Below are 17,286 nucleotides of genomic sequence, written 5' to 3' on the forward strand. Positions count from 1 at the left end.
CCAAGCCATCAATCAGATCAGGGCAATAAGTAAGCCATGGCACATCTAATTATTGTTGTCGCTGATGTTTTAGATTCTATTATCGTTACTATGGTAGAAGCAAGATTTACCAGTTAAGGATCTATTATTCTAGGCTGTGAGTACATACACAATTAAAAGATAGCATGTGCCACAAAGAACTCAGAGTTAGCATCTCTTTTGCACAATTTAGCCTGCCCTAAACTTTTGCTGAAAGCAAAACTATTAATCTTTATCTTTAGAAAAATGCTAACTTTACAAAACTGCAGACTTATTTTAAATAGTTTAAATGTCACTGAAAAACAGTGAGAGGTGGCTGTTATTTTCCATGAAAAAAATGCTTCTGTTTTCTGACCAGCTCTGGTACCAACAAGCAAAAGTACTCTTTACCAGCTCTGCTTTCGGTTAATGTGTCATGGGTTGGCCATTGACATGTCTTGCAGAATAAATACATTATTCGATGAATCCTTGAAATACACTCAGGAGTCTTTTATGCCCCCAACAGTTCAGTGGGAACTTTACCACTGACTTCAACAGTTGAGGTTAAACCTATTCTGAACATGTCTGAAAATTCTCAATAGAACGGATTGACATGGAACACTTGAGCATTGTATTTCATGAAGCTTTTTAGGTATCTGACAGACAAAGCTTTACCGGATAAATACTGTGAAGAATATGTGCCAGAAACCCACTGCTATAAAAACCTTCACTAATAAAACTGTTGCACAGTAAGTATAGTACTACACCTGAGACACGAGTCCTGTATTCACAATGACATTAATGTATATAGTGGGTAATGTCCATTCACACATACTTCTTTGTACCCGAAAGAAAAATCTATGTACACCTTTAAGGTTGTGCTGACATGTGGGTGTTGCCTGAATTTAACCCTTTATTTATTTAAGATGGCACTAGCGGTGTGAAAATGTAATAGTTCTAGGTCTTGTCACTCCGATTCTTCCAATTATTTGTTCTCCATCAGTTTCACCAGGAAAAGGAAAATAAGCAGGGGTACTTACCCAAAAAATACAAGCAAAAATGAAGACATCACTAGCAGGATTCTGGCAGAAATCAAGAATGGAAACTAGCCAGACTGACAGGATTATAACAGCACTTTGACAGAAGAAAGACCAATATTTCTATGAGGAGGATTGGGTTTTGGCCACTCTGTGACAAATACTAGGGTTAACGGCACAGATTTGTGAATGATTTGGCCTTAAGACCATGGGGTATTGTTCCATAATATTATTGCGAAGAAATAACGTTCATTCAACAAGGTTATGAAAGAGCATTTGAGGACAGTGACTCACAGACATGGGGAGGTGACCTTTTAAAAACATAGAAGGGGGCTTTGAAAGCAACCCGTTACAAAAGCTAGAAATAAGGAATCTTAGCAAGGAAGACAGGGTAAAGAAGTAGGCATTAAGAGACAAAATAAAATAATGAAAAAATCTTAGGATATTTGAAGTCAAATGGAAGAAAACATTGTTTCAGTAGCATCCCAGAGGTGCGGTGGCACACTTCAGTGATATTTGTACATAATAGTGCTAAGGAAAACGGGCACAGGAAATCAGGAGAGGATGATACATCTTGTACTGAATCCAGGAAGGGACAAAAGTTGCTGTTCTTGGTGAAAATGAAAAGGAGGAAGTAAAAGTATGTCATGATTGGCGTCTATTTTTCATAATAGATTATAGCTGTATTCAAAAGGAGGAAGTTGATATTTTTTCTGACTTATTCTGAGCAACCAATAAAGGTATTCGAAAAGTTTGCCAATGAGGTAACAGTGGATTTTACTTGGATACCAATTAGAAAAACAATATGGCAGGACAAAAAAGGTCCACCAAGTTCTTGTAATATTTTAGGGATGATCTTTTGCTTCATGGGACAGAGGAAGTAATCAGAGGTGTTAGCAACTCGGATTGCATGACAAGTAGGGAGGAGATCATTTCGATTTTAAAGGCAGAAAGTAAAGTGGGTGAAAGTGATGATGACACGTTTTACCAAGATAGGCTTCCCTGCTCTAAGAGAAAGAGGAAGAAAAAGCACGATCAGCCTGCCAACTATGGACTGCATTGTTATGTAGAAATAGCTAAACTAGCTTTAATCAAGCCAGTCTTGGTACTAAAAGCATGCTCATCATAACGGCATGCCATTCTATATGAGTTAATTAACCTCCTTTCTGTATGGTCTAGGCCTGAGCTCAGTCATTTAAAGCTAACCTAGATTTTCTGCAGAGAACAATAGACTCATTTTTAATTAAACATACAATAGCAAGCTATCTTGATGCGAACAAAAGGAAGCAGGGGAAGCTTAAGTAGACTGTGTTAACATCACATTAAGAGCTCTTCAAGGACTTGGAAAAAAAAAAAAGTCACAATAAGCAGGCACAACTGAAGAGTAACATAAAAGAATATGAATAAAAGAATAATATTACAAAGCCTACAGTACAAAATGAGTGACAGGTAAAAAGGAGTATAAAGGGCAACAAGAAAATTTTCTGGAAATACATTTAGAAGTGTCCAGATGCTTAGTTAAATTTATCTTACCATAGAGTTTAGAGAAGGATTGAGTTAAATCTATTTAAATTGTATATATTCAAGTTAATAGGGCCTGAAGAATTTTACTGAATAATAGAGCAAAAATAATTTCTGAGTTCCTAAGATACTATATAGGTTCAAGGAGACTAGAAAAGGATAAAGAAAGTAGGTCCAAAGCTATCCAGATTAATTTTGATCCCAGTGGATACTCTAGGAGAAATTCGATGATGAAGGGGTTAGCACAAGTTGGTCAGGAACAGTTGCTCTCACACTAGTCCAATGCCTTCCTTTTTTTACAATCAATTTCACTCATTCAGTAGAAAAAGAGAAAACAGTAAGTATCATAGATCTTGAGTTTAGTAAAATTTAGACACTGTCCCATGACAGTTTAATTAAAACAAAAATCAAAGGAAATACAGTCTTAATGAAACCACCAATTGGCGTGCTGCCTTCAAAAATCAAAGTTGGAGAGCATTTTCTGTGAGATCCCATAAGAATCTGTTATTATTTCACTTGTACTGAATATTTCCATTAGTGATCTGCAAGACACAACAGAATAAAGACATATGAAAAAATCTGTTTTTTACCAACCTGGGAGCTAGAAGACAGAATTAGATTTCAAAAGTAGTTTCATAACTTGATAAACATCTAAAGTTAGCAGCATGAAATCATCAAGGCTAAGACAAGCATTATACCTGAGAAGAACTTAAACATACAAAACAAAATTCAGAGAGCTAGGTGGCAATATGTTAGAAGAGGTTCTAAGAGGAGGCTTCTGTCATGAGAAGAAAAGCAAGTTATTTCTGGGATGTATTTATAGATGCTTCTGTCATGAGAAGAAAAGCAAGTTATTTCTGGGATATATTTATAGATGTTTCTGTCATGTGTAATACATGTGACATAATTACTGTGTTGATGCCTCAGCTGGACAACTATAAGGGGCTTAATACCTTAGGAAAAAAGTCATACTGGAAAGAAGTCAGAGTAAAGCTTTACGAATAAACCACTTACGAGTGCATTCTGTGAGGAAAGTGAACAAAATTGTTTAGCCTATGAGAAGATGACATACATATCTGCACATACAAATGATTGTATAAATGAATAAATATATATTTACACATGCATATTTATTAAAATATATGTGAACAAAGTAACGAATATTGTCTGTTTCCACTGGGAGTATGACAACAAAGAATGCAGCAAGGAAAATTCAGGTTGGATACTTGGCAAATACATATTCATAAATACAGTTAGACATTTGTACAAGCTACATGCAAGTGTTGCAGATTTCGTTCAAACAGGTGCTTTTACAAATGGATTAGACAAAAGTTCTTGCAGATGATACCACTGTTTTTCAAATGGTGATCTGTCGCCTCTTTAGATTCTGTGAACTACTCCTAAGAGGTCACTGAAAGACAATTACCAAAAGCAAACCTCTCCTCAGTATATACACTTCTTGTATTCATGTTTATGGGTTCACAAATTGAACATGTTTGAGTAACACTGATCACCACATACCTGATTCAGTCTCAGTGCAGAGATTGGATTAGACAATCTCTTGAGGCCCGCAAGCATATAATTCTTTTTATTCCTATGTGAAAAATTACATCCCCTCTGTGAATCGATTTTTTTACTTATAAAAATGCAAATAGCCGTATTTTTCTACCTCACAAGAGATCGTGTCAGTAAACACATTATAAATTGTTCAGATACAATGGCAGCTATATGAACTAAAGTGTTTTATATGAACTAAGGGATTTTATTTACCTCCCCCTCCCATGGAAGTATTTTTGGGGTTTGAACACCTGTCAGAACTTCACCTCCTGCCCGGGCAGCATCTGTCTCATGTATTACAGGTAGAAGCAACCTCATTGCAACATTATATACATAATTTTAATTTAAATGCAGGTAAATAAGGCTCTTTCACAACGTATTGATGTTGGTCCTTCCCTCTGCACACACACGATGGTTTTTGGGCGGGCACCACCATCGCTGTCCGTCCTCGGACGCGGCTCACAGGCCGGGCCCCCAGGGGCCGCGTTTCCACACCCGGCCCCTGCTGCTGTGGGCTGAGGACACGGGTGGCACCTGCGTGCCAGCAACAATAAAACCAGAACGGCAGAAGCTTTAAGGAAAGGAAAGGAAAGGAGGGAGGGTGTGTGGGCGGCCGCGTTCCCGTGGTGAGGCCCCCCCAAGGCAGCCCGCTGCCCCAGCCCAGGCCTCGCCGCCCCGGCGGCCCTAAAGTGCCGCAGAGACGTCGCAGGCCGGGAAAAAACGCAGAGTTCTTGGTGCCGTCCGGCTCCCTTTCCTCGGCTGCTTGTGCCACCTTCCCCCGCCTACCCGGCGCTAAAAACAGGGCGGGCGCCCCCGGCCGGACCTGCCAGACCGGCTGCCTGCGGCCGCGGGCCGGCCCGCTCTCCCCGCCTCCCTGCGGCGCGGCGCGGCCTGGCCTGGCCTGGCGTGCTGTGGCGGCGACGGCACCGGCACGGAGGCCGGGCGGCTCCATGGCTTTCATCCGCAAGCGGCGGCTAGAGCGGGAGCTGTACTCCAAGGAGAGGTGAGCGGCTCGGGCCCGGCCTCCCCCCGCTCGGCCTCGGCCCCCGCGGCAGGGGCGGGGGGTGGGGGCACCTCCCGCGGGGCAGCGCCGGCCTCGCCCGCTCCCTCGCCGGGGAGAGGGGCCCGCTTCCCCTGAGCCCCAGTCTTCCCCCTCCGCCGGGGCGGCCGGGCCCTCCGAGGCGGGGAGGCGGAGGGCCCGGCGGGGCGCCGCGGGCCGTGGGGCCGCCTCCGGGGAGGGAGCGGCGGGACCAGAGGCCAGATACTGTGCTGGGCTTCGCCCTCCTTGTTGTTACAGTTGTAACCGTATGGCTGGTGATTCCTGAGAGTTAAGGCTGAAAGGGCTGTAAAGCGGACCTGGGAACATGTGAAAGCCTCTCGCCTTGTGTAAACTGCATGAAAATAGCATCTGGAGATTTTTATATATTTGTTCTCAGTTGTGTTAGTGGCATGGAGTCAAAGCTCTGCATCACTGTAGATGGAGTTTATTATTTTTCCCCTGAACATTATAATCAGCATATTGTCATCCCTTAAATTGCGGACTGTGCTGGCTCTTCAAAGTGTTAAATACAATAACTCCATTCCTGCTTTCTGACTGTAATCTCTATTTTGTGTTGCTGTGGCTAACCGAACATACGAGAAAGGCCTATCACACATGCTTGAGTACCTTGGGAATTTGCTCTCTTATTTTTAGCCACTGTCCGGCTTGCTTTTACATGGCTTATCTGCATCTGGGTTGTCACAAAGTTTCAAAACCCTTTACAATGTTAATATTGCCGTGTAGGAAGTCGGTATGAGGTGAGAGCAATAGGTCAGCGTGGGTCACACAGTGGAGGGACACGGGTGTTTTCTCTGCGGGGAACAGGGCTCCCCATTTGCCTCCTGCTGCAGAAATTTGGGAGCCAGCAGCAGAGGGTCTGGACTGCGGACTGGTCCAGTTCCAGCCCTGGGCAAATCCCTGATGCAGGTCTGCGCAGCGCTGTTTCTTGTTGCTGAGAAAACCGCATGACAAAGAGCTCGGCTCACTTTGTCCGTATAAATTCTGATTCATAGCTGTTCGTCCTGTAAAGCTGTTACAGCTTTTGAAGTGTTTTTGAACCACAGGCACATTCTGGATCACTTTTTGTCTTGTGTATCTTCTCCTTGTTGCTCTTGGGGGCTGCTGTGGTTTCAGTCGTGTGTGAGGGGCTGGAGAGAGAATGGAAGAACTTCTTGTATAGAAGGAAAAGAGAAGGATTTTTAATTTTGAAGTAAAAAATCTTAAGTATAGGAAAAGCTAGAAGAATGGCTATAATAGCTCTGTTAAGAATTTAATATAAATAGTTGTTTGGTTTTTGTTTGTTTGTTTTTTTAAGCTGAGAAAAAGGCCAAAATTAATCAGACTTGTCCCAAAGAACCCAAGTGGGATCAAAATCTCTTCTAAAAAGCCCTGAAAACACACCTAACATATCAATGTCTGCAGATCAGCATTACTGCAGTTATTGAAGGTCTCTAATGATAAATATTTTTCTTTGCTCATATTTGGAAGCATTTTAGGATCTTATTATTTGAGTTTGTAATTTGAGCACTTCATGAAAGATGAGTCTCTTGTTCTCATTTGCACTGGTAGCTTGTCCTATCTAAAGTTCTGCAAACTCATTTCTGTGTTTATTTCTCTTGCCTAACTATTGTTATTTGTGTAAAAGAAAAGCAAATTTTTATATGTTTTGTACCCTATATGAGGTCTTTTCCCCTCCCACTCTTCCTATGCTTTTCTAGATTAGGCCATCTTAAAAACATTTAAGTGATTTAAAAGGTTTTGGGTTCTGAAGTATCAAATGAGAAATATAAAATTCTATTTCCTGTTTTCCTTAGTATCCTGTCTTAAAACAGTAAAAAAAAAAACAAAACCAAAACATCAACAACAAAAAACAACAACAACAACAAAATGACAATCACAAAAACAAACAAACAAACCCAAAGCGAACAAAAAAAAAAGAGCTCTTTATATCATTTAATGGAAGGGATAGCCTCTGAGAACTTTTCTCTTTGCCTTCTTGCTGGGTAGTTGTTAGAGAAACACCAATTCTTGCTTCAGAGCTTCTCTTGATTTTCATAATCTTGGTGTAAATATTTCCTAGTGAGATGACCAGGACTCTCTGAAGCTTTTTGGCAACTGCATTTCATGTGTGGTTTGGTTTTTTATTTGCTTGTTTGGGTTTTTTGTTGTTGTTATTTGTACATTGCTTTCTACAAAACTGTAAGCTATGCAAGTTCTGAGAGTACTGTGAAACTTAGTAGGTAAAAAGTTAGTCTTCTGCAGTTGCTTTGAGGGAAAGGAAGATCAGATTGGTTTTAAGTGATCTGAAAAAAATCATTTCCTCTTAACTAATTAGTTGGACTGCTATAATGTTTGGTTACATAAGCCTGCTTTTCTGACTATATGCAGTTTTTTAGAAGAAAACAAGAAAATACTGAAATGTCCTCTGTGTGCACACTGCAAACACGCAGCAGGTTGTATTTTACATGTGATCGAGCAAATCTATGTCCCTACTGAGCAGGGTTTATCCTGGCAGGAATTTTCCTTTCAAATTCATCTGATTTGGTAGACATTTATTTCACTTTGCCCAGGTGTTCAGAGTAAAGAAAGGTGAGTTATTGTGTCCCTTTTTAATTAGTGTTGTGTGCATGCTTACATAATTTAGTCTTCAAAATATTCAGTATTCATGAGTAAGAATCCTTTTTTAAAAGCAATTTTAGTTGCAAAACTTCCAGTTAAATGATGTGGTATTTGGCTCAGGTTGTTGCTTTCTTTACTAATCAAGTTCTTGGTTCTGTTGGCACTGTGCCCAAGCACAGCCAAGTCAAACACTTGGTACAGAGACTCTCTTTATAATGTAGTTCTACTGGTTTGTCTTGCACGCTGCTGGGATTCCTATTCGAGGGGTTCATCTCTTCTGGGAACGTTGCTCATACAAAGCAACTTACTGGCAGGATGTGGGTCTTGCGGGTGGATCTTTTGCATGATGGTCACTTGGGTGTTTTGGTAGTTTGGTTTTTTTTTTTTTTTGAAATCTGTAGCCTGTTTTTGCTCCATTGGGACAAAATATACATAATGAAGGCTTTTATTCAAACATCAGCAAATGAGTCCTACAGCTGGTCTATAGAAACTTTGCTCTCGTTAGTAGGGGGTTTAATTTTAGCATTGGTTTTACATATTTATGGGCTCCTGCTGTATTAGGCTGGCCTGCTTTTTCATCCCTGGCAATGTCCTTCCCTTAACAGGGTTGTATTTTCAGTGTCGTGTCAAGTGTTTGTGTAGTGTGTTGGATCAACCACTTGAAATCCTTGTGTTCCAGTAGATTTCCAGCATGTACTTTTCTGATTAATTGAATTTTTATAATTTACATCACTTCAAGATTAAAAATTTAAAGCAAGATCAATGGAGCCCCTTCTCCTCTGAATGGTATAAATGGGATTTTTCCAAGACACTGGTTCCCACACATTAATGCCTGTGTCTGATTTCAACAAGTTTAGTGCTCCAGTTGGTGGGTGATATTGGTATATAAAATAAATTGTAGGTTTGTTGGATTTTTTTTCTTTTCCAGCTATGTTGTTGGATCTCAAATGAGATCTTTGCAGACTGAAGTACAGAGGGGCATGCACATCAAGCAAAGTAACAAGAAAATTCTAAAGTAGACTAAGCCTGATATAACCCTCTTTACTTGGAGTACATTTTATAGCATCTTGGCAGGACTTAGAGAACCCAGGCTGTCATTTGTGAAGTGTGATTCACTTCTTTGTTGTATCCTATGAACAATGCTAGGAATGTTTGGGTACCATTTGGGTTCCCAAACATTGTGTATAGGGGATGACATCCTATAAGGTGAAGTTTTGCATGTGTTTTCCTGCTACTTAGTGTTATGCCTAGTTTTGCTATGCGTCTTGGGTTCTTGACTCATATTCCTCAGCCCTTTCCTGAGTGGCAATTATAGGGGAGCTTTTTGAAAAAGCAAAATTAAACAAGACACTTTTAACTTTTTATTTAGAAAAGAGCAACCTTAGTTCTTCACTGATTGGTTCATTTACCAGCCTTACCTGCCTTACCTGTGGTAACCCTATCTTTTTGCTGCTGTACATCATTTTTGTTGGCAAGGGGCTTGCCTTTTTGTTTTTTTTCTTCCCCTGGAGCTGCTTCTCAAACCAATACTGGTTCCCTTCACAAGAAAATACCTTCTATATCAGTTCCATATGAATTTTTCAGGTTTTCTTAATACATTTTTTCTAGGACAATGCAAAGACAAGAATTTGAAATAAGTCTTCAAGCAGAATTTTATTAGCATGGTTTAATTTACCTCTCACCTTAAGTGCTGTTCCTTACCTTTTAAGCTCAAACAGCTCCATCATACATTATTAAGAGATTAACTCTTTACCAGGTTCTTTATACTTCCAGCACTGGCTGGGAATTGAAGATGTTCCAACAAAGAAGCTTTTAGGGCCTTCATGAAAGTTATCTGGGAGATGGGTATGACCATATTATACTGATTATCCACAGCGTCTCCTCTGCCCCCCAACATACACCACCAGACGGACTGACACAGCTGTGGCAGAACAATCTTACTTCTCTTTCAGACCTGGGAAAGTCCTTGTGTTCTTTAAAGTAGTCTTGTTTTTTTCCATCTATGTGAGTTGTTATAACAGAGTTCCCTTACATACCATGCTCATCTCTCCCCCCGCCCCCACCCCGCCAGCTTCTTTTGCTGTCGATTATAGAATAGATACACAGTTTGCATTAAGAGCTGTAACACCATAAGTGCCTTTACAGCCACCCAAAAGCTCAAGGCTCTCCCCTGGTGGCAGCCGTGCTACCAATTCACTTCATCCTGGAGAGTGAAACTGCTTCATTCTCAGTGTCTCTGACAGCAGAGCTGCTGCTCAGGCTTGCTGCCCTCCGACGGGTAAGGTCTCGTTTCTTGGCCACCTTGTTCTGCCTTTGACCCCTTCACATTGTGCCACCTCTGGTAGTTCTTGCTTTCCGTGGACTAATTCAGGTTACTAAACTCCTGCAGAACTGTCCTGAGGAAATTCCACAGCACTGAACAGAAGCTTGTGTTCTGATCTGTCTGCTAATGTGGAAGCTGCTTCAGTCAGAAGGGAGTGGTCTCCACAACTCTGAGGAGTTTTTGAGGCATTACAGGTTGGTAGGCTGTGTTGGGCCAATGAAGCTACTGAAATATTATTTTTTTCCTTAAGTTCCAATTTTCAAGTGTTGACATGTTTTAAGAAAATAGCTTCTCAGAAGTTTTCTGAAAACCTGTTTGCTATTGGCAAGACTTTGAGGATAAAAGAGCAGACTGTTAAGAAGAAATAATGTGAGGCATTGAACATCTTTTGAACTCTTACCCTTTGCAGGTGCTGTCATGGGGTTTGAGCTTTATTTGAAAGTCTTGTCTAATTTGTCTCTCTTTGTCATTTTCAAAATAATATATTGTTATGTTTTTTTAAAAAAGCAGTCTAGTATGTCAAGTTCAATATACAAGAGAAAATGATAAATGATCCCTGAAGACATGACTCTGGCTTACTAACCTGACAAGTATGTTGCAAGCTATTAAATAGCATGGTGACCAAAAAATTTGTGAACATAAACCTGTGAAATGTGTCTTTATTAGGAAGCCAGTGTGAAAGTATCCTGTAATACACTTTAAGATGGGAGTTTTATTGCTTGATTTCAAAGGTTTTTGCGTCAACAGATATTTCAGTTGCTTTCCAAGAGAACATATAATATTACCCTTCTCTAAGTAGATTTTTAATAGATGCTGATTAAATAATTTATACTTGGGAAGTTTCAAGTAACAATTGGGTTATACATTTTGAAAATTACTGCATTATAGGAATAAAGTGTTGGAGAGCCGCAGGCACATGCAGGAGATCCCTTTGCTTTTTTATTAAAAAGCACGACTGTTTGTCTTAGGACCAGAACTGTTTTTTTCCAGATATTAGTTCTTGCTGATAATTTAAAAGGACCAAAAAAAATCTTTCTCATTTGAGGTATGATAGTATTTTAGTACATTTCCCAGTTAATATTTATGATTTACTTTTGGGGAGAAAAAAGGATATTTTAATAGAGTTCCTTTTTGGGGTGGGAATGGAAGTGGCAGTTGCATTAATGAGGTCATCCAGCCCTTGTCACTTGAAGACCACTTTGTCTGACTAATTGCTGAGGTCGAGGGTTGGGATCAGACTCAATGCTGGGAACAGACTTTCTTAGTCTATTTCCCTATTTTCCTACAACAGTCTTCCTTGACTTAGCATTGGCTTTGTGATCCAGGCTGTTCTTCCAGGGCGGTGTGGCAGGTCGCAGGCTTACAGTGTGTGCTGTTAATTACACAGCACAGGGAGCAGTACAACTGCTCAGTGGCTGAAGATCAAAATACAATTCTTAACTGTTACAGATTCAATCAGTTTCTTATACAGGGTGTCATGCATTCACTTCCTACTGTGTGGTGTGGGTTTTTTGGTTTCTGTGGGGTTTTTTTGTTTTTGTGTGTGTTTGTGTTTTTTTTTCTTCTGTCATGCATAAAATAAATAAATTACTATTTTAGATCGATACTAAGTGTGTGTACATACTCCTGTTGTAGGACTACGCAGCAGTTGATAGTTACACATTTTGTATGTCAGTCATCTTGATATCACAGGAGTCTTTGAAATACCTTCTTTAGCTCTTTGGAAGACAGCCTGAAGTCCAGCTGCTTAGTTCAACGTTGAAGATCCCAATTGCTTAAATTGTATAGCTATTGTGATTGAATTCCTGTTTTTTCAGGCCTTTACAACACTGTGTTTACCTGCTGATGGAACACACCAGGGACTGATATGTTCCCTTGCTAGCTGTAAATACTTGTTAAACCTCATGGTGGGCCTGAAGTATCATCCTGTCCAGTGACGGCTTGCAGGAGGGACCCTGTTTTTACAATAACTATCAGTGACTCCACTCACTTTCATGGAAGAAGTCTGTTCTGTGAAGAAAAAAAGCTCTGACTGCAGTAACATCTGATGAAACTTGACTTTTCCTTTTTTTGACAATCCTCTGGGTCATTAACACAGACAAATGAAATTTAAATACATATGCTGTCAGGACTGATACAAGTTGAGAAATTCCAGATATCATGCTTCATAATCTCCAAGGCTCATAATCAGCAGTAACTTGAATTGGTCTAGATTTGGTAGCCAAACACAACCAGAGGTTGAGATACAAGTTTGAAAATTTTGATTCTACTTAGGGTATTATAACTAGAATTTGAAAACTTACTCGTAGAAACTAAGGTGAAGATGGACTATTGTCATGAGCAACTGAAAGAGAGCAGCAAGGGAAAAAGAAATGTGAAGAGCTCCAGGGAGTTGTAACACAGTGATAGTATCATGAAAAAGAGTGCAACATGGAATTGATCTGTGTCTGCAAGCAGTTGGACTCTAGGAAAAAGACCAGCAACGTTTCTTATTAGATTATGATCTTCTTCCTGGCAAACATGCAGACAGTGACATCATATGGTTTGAGGGCTACTGTATGGCCAAGAAAGGTGGAATTTTGAAAGGTGCGGGTTTTGTGACAGAATTTTGGGACAGGCCATAGGTTTATCCCAATTGTAATGGATACTTGAGGAGATCAGAGACTGAAGATTGTGTTTGTGGAGATTTGATGTCTGACTCTGTCCACCTGCAGAAGTGACTCGTTGCAGCCTGAAAGACAGGAAAATGCAGTTAGCATAGATGCATTTGCAAGTAGGAGAGTAGCAACAAGCACAGAAATACTTGTAAGAGACTGCAGAACCACCTAGAAGGTTCTCTAAAGAGCATGGGGGGAAGATAAAATGTGGAAAATACACGTGGCTTATGTGATGTGCCATGTTTGGAGGAAAATGCTATACGAGCTGCCAGCACTACAACCCTTTTTCAAGACAGCAATTCTTAGATCAGAAAGTGAGTGTGATATGACAGTGTGGGAGGTTGCTGGTGTCCACCAAGGTATTCTACAGCAGTGCTGTCTCTGTAAAACTGGATAGTAAGTAGACACGTGGAAGAGACAGGAAGACTAATAGCAAATGGTAAAGTGAATACTGCCAGTGAATGTATTTAAAAACAAAGAAACATACAGTTTCCCATGGTACCTAGTTAGCCTATCTGAAGAATTTACCTTGTTTTTTTCATGTACCTTGTGCGTTTTTGGGAAGATGAATTGATGTATAAAGTGTTGTGTATAAAGACAGAACAGTTTCTAGGGGATGGTTATTCTGAAAGATTTGAAAGAGAACTCTCTTGGTTTATGTGTTTTTTGGCTTATGCAAGTATGATGTAGTTACTGTGAATAACAGAAGCAATGTTTTGATGTAAAAACAGCCTATCTTGAATGTATGAAGGGTTGCTGCATTTACCAGAAACTTGAGAGTTATCTCTAGTGCTGCCAACAGGTGAATTTGGAAAAAAATGTCAGGAATTTGTCAAAAGAAAAGGTGGAGACAAAGAGCCCAAGAATGAAGAATTTTAGAAATACGTTCAGTTGAAGAGGATTTTTTTTTTTTCAAACAAATCTGGGTATTACCTTTGTTCTTAACTTTTTTATTTAAATATTTTGGCTTGTGGATAATAAGCTGAATATATATGCTTATATACTAGAAAGAAAAACATACTGATGGTAAATTGCTCTTTATCCTAACACAGCTTTATTAAAAAGCTTTCAAGGTGTGGTAGGACTTACTAACCCAGAGGTTGCAAAATCCCAGAAATTTTAAGTTTGTCCCAGGTGATTTCAACTAGATGATTTGTTGAAAAATGGGATTTAAAAGTAACTGTGTGGAAGTTGCTATGGTTTCTTTCATATTCCTCTCCCACTTAGCTTGTAGACTGCTCCTAGTGAAGCTTTTTTTCCTCCAAATGCAGAGCTAGACCTTCTATTTTAGCTTCCTGAAAGTGAGTGATCAAAATAAATGTGAAAAGAATGACTGGCTACTTCAAAGGCACCCAGGACTCAGAAACCTGGAAATTCAGTTTACGCCTGTTGACAGGACATGCTTTCATAAGTGGCAGTAAGCTTGAAGAACAGACTTGTACGAGAAACAGAAGGCAAGTGAAGTTATGTCTTCTGGGAAAGGATACGTGAAGGATACATTAATATCTCCATTGGAAACTGGAGATATTCAAGAACCTTACAATAGCAGCAACTGGGGTAGAGGCTGAAGAGACTTTTTGAGATTTGTGTTGAATTTTCTTTAGTTTTCTATGGCATATACTGCTCTAACTCATATATTTTCTAGCATTTTAACATCATTTGTTTCTCAGTGACATCACAAAGTGTCTGTTTTCAAGAGGGGAGAGGAAAAAATAATACCGTTTTGAAAAAGCAGTGGAGTGTTAGGGCATAGTGCCTTGGAGACATAAAAGCAGTTTTGAGTATACAAACCCACTGTTACTTGTAGTTACAATAAACCTTTATATGTTCTGTTTAATATAACAGACACAACACATCTTACATGAACAAGACGTATTTTCCAATAATGCTATGTTGGTTTTTTTTTCTATTGTGAAATATGCTATTTGGTACATTCAATTCATTTTGTGAACTCTTGACACGTTCACCACAATTTGAATACCACACTGGGGACACTTGGCATTTATTGGCATTGTCATGGGCATTTCTTGTGAAGCACATCACAAACACAGTACTAAAAGCTCAAAGCGTGGATATGAATAAATACTAAGTACTTCTGCAGATCAGGCCAGTGCTGCACACAAGCTGTTATACGTCCAGCTGAAGTGATGTAATATGTTTCTGCTCCTCCTGCTGTGCCAATACCTGCTGTCATTCCCCAGAGCTGAGAGCAAAGTTGACCATGTGTTCACCCTGTTAGTAAAGCTGGTGAGTTTTGGTCACTTGCAGCAGTTCTTTGAGTCTGTAGGTAACACAATTTCATGTTATGTCTAATCTAGCCTATTTGCATTTACCTCGTACCTGCAATGGCATTACTATGATCCTGCAATTATATATGTCAGAAGACTTATTTTTTTTAATTTTTGTTATTGTTAGATCTGTCTATTTGATTAGTTGATGAACAAGCTTCCTGTGGGGTTGAACAGCCACTGGTACATAGGAAGTGCAGAAATGTGGTTGGAGAGGAAGGTGATGCTTCATCAGAGGGTATCCATTGAGTGACTTAGAGATGCTGTAAAAACCATGGCCGTGTTTTCGCTTAACGCTTCAGGCCAATGTTGTTTGGCCTTGCTTCAGAAAGATTTAATCTCTTCCATTCCAAGTGATTAGTTCCCGTCTCTCCTCTTGTGTCATTGCGTATTTTGACTGGCATACACTGATCAGGGCTAAAACGTTGGTTACTGTGGGGAAATCCTGGCTATGTTAGTATAGTTCCTACCCTTCCATATGAACAGAATCAAACATCTACCCTTATGTATGTTAGAAGAGTGTCAATCGATCTTCATGTGAACACAGATTTTCCATGTGTGTTTGTTCTTCGAAAAAGTTAATTTAAATTAATACATTCTTGAGGTGTGGGATATATGACAGAAGACTTCCACAACACTTGATAGATTTTATTAAGAACATTCACTTTGATGGTGTTTTCTTTTTTAATAATATTTGTTTATTTCTAGGTTTTCATTGCTTCTTCTTAACCTGGAAGAATATTACTTTGAACAGCACACAGCTAATCATATTATAAACAAAGGCTGCAGAGATGAAAGGTGTGAAACTTTTACATACATTCACTTACTGGAATTGTTCTAATCCCACGTGTATCTAACACATACACAACTACTTTATTTTTTGTTGTTCGTTTTAGAAAATTCAGAGGCTCTCTAAAAATCTGTTCAAAGTCAATCATTTTTGAACCTGATGACAATATCCAACCCATTATCAAGGTAAGCAGTGCAAACTTAAAATTTCTTGGTAACTTAAGATTCTCTTTAAAAATCTTTTTAAGAAAGAGTATGTGTTTTTATAACGTGTTGCAGATACCACTGAGAGACTGCATTAGTATAAAAGCCCCAGAAGACAATGAAACAAGTAACCCTTTTACGCGGTACGTGAATTTGAGTTACTGTATGTGTGTTTAACTCTTTTTTAAAGCTGAAACACCCAACTCTTCAAATATCTTATTTACCTTTTAGGGATACATCTGGAAGGTTTTCTGTTGTGTGTAATCAGGTAAGACCTGTATGTAACAGATTCTTGATGTATAAATGAGTGAGGTAACGTTCTTTAATGGTGTCTTTCTCGAAGCTGGAGTCTTAGGGTGGGGAGTTAACTGGAAACGGAGCCAATTAGTGTCAAAGACTTAACATTACTGTGAAGCTATTGATGGTAGAAATTTCAAACTGTTAATGACTTCATGAAGTCATTAATATGATAAAGTGAGCTTTTTGCACTGTGCATTTTATAATGGAGCTCAGGGCAATTTTAGAATTGAATGAAAAAAGAGGATAGACTCAAATTAAACTGGTTATTAATCATCGTTGTTTTGACCTTGCTGTATTGCTTTCTTCTCATTTCTGTGGTGTGTAATGGCAAAGCCATCTTGACCTTGTGATTCAACTTTGTGAAAGCATTGGACTCTTGCTCTATGTCCACCAAATAAGTATGAGAAGTTGTCCTGAAATCTGGATTCAAGTTTCATTCATGAGTTGTGGTTAACTTTGATATGTTCATGCTTAATTTTAAGCAAGGGATTATATTTCAAGCTTTGGAAAATTGCAGCTGAAAGGTGTTCCAAAGCTGTAAAAGTTTCAAAAAAAACTGTTAGTGTTTTAATTTCAGGAAAAAACAGAGCTGAGGTGGGAAATATCCTTTTAAACATTCTAACATATTTGTAAAATCTGTCTTTAGTAATACCTAAAATTGATAGCCTTGCTCAGTTAGGTACTCCTGCAGTTCAAAATGAACTCAAGGATTTAGTATTGTCTATGCTGGAGAAGTCTGTGAACTGTGTTAAAGTAATTTAATGTTGCAACAGCTTCTGTACAAAGTATTGTGTAGTCAAGTTTTCTTGTCTTGGCAGGTTTTTTTTTTTGTGTACTGAGTGTTTTTTAAAAGGTATTTCTAATTGTTCCATGCATTTGTTCCACCATACATCAGTAGAGTATGTTCTGAAGAACAAATAATGATAAAAATATCTAATTGGAAAGGAAAATTAAC

The 17,286-nt window shown here is 39.2% G+C and overlaps 1 protein-coding gene across 2 annotated transcripts in view; it reads left to right on the forward strand.

Moving 5' to 3' along the window:
- The first annotated feature begins 4,932 nt into the window (after positions 1-4,932).
- Positions 4,933-17,286, forward strand: part of NSMAF (neutral sphingomyelinase activation associated factor) — a 40,119-nt gene continuing 27,765 nt past the window's right edge. Inside the window, exons 1-5 of one of the 2 annotated variants that reach the window (XM_080339332.1) lie at positions 4,933-5,115; positions 15,747-15,836; positions 15,935-16,013; positions 16,107-16,174; positions 16,263-16,299. In XM_080339332.1, coding sequence (XP_080195458.1) covers positions 5,063-5,115; positions 15,747-15,836; positions 15,935-16,013; positions 16,107-16,174; positions 16,263-16,299 — 327 coding nt within the window. In that variant the 5' untranslated portion in view covers positions 4,933-5,062. Of the gene's footprint in view, positions 5,116-10,176; positions 10,288-15,746; positions 15,837-15,934; positions 16,014-16,106; positions 16,175-16,262; positions 16,300-17,286 lie in introns of those variants that run through there. The other variant, XM_080339331.1, reaches the window with a different exon arrangement.

Source organism: Nesoenas mayeri (genome assembly GCF_963082525.1).
Source record: "Nesoenas mayeri genome assembly, chromosome: 2".
In the NCBI taxonomy this organism is placed as follows: Eukaryota; Metazoa; Chordata; class Aves; order Columbiformes; family Columbidae; genus Nesoenas; species Nesoenas mayeri.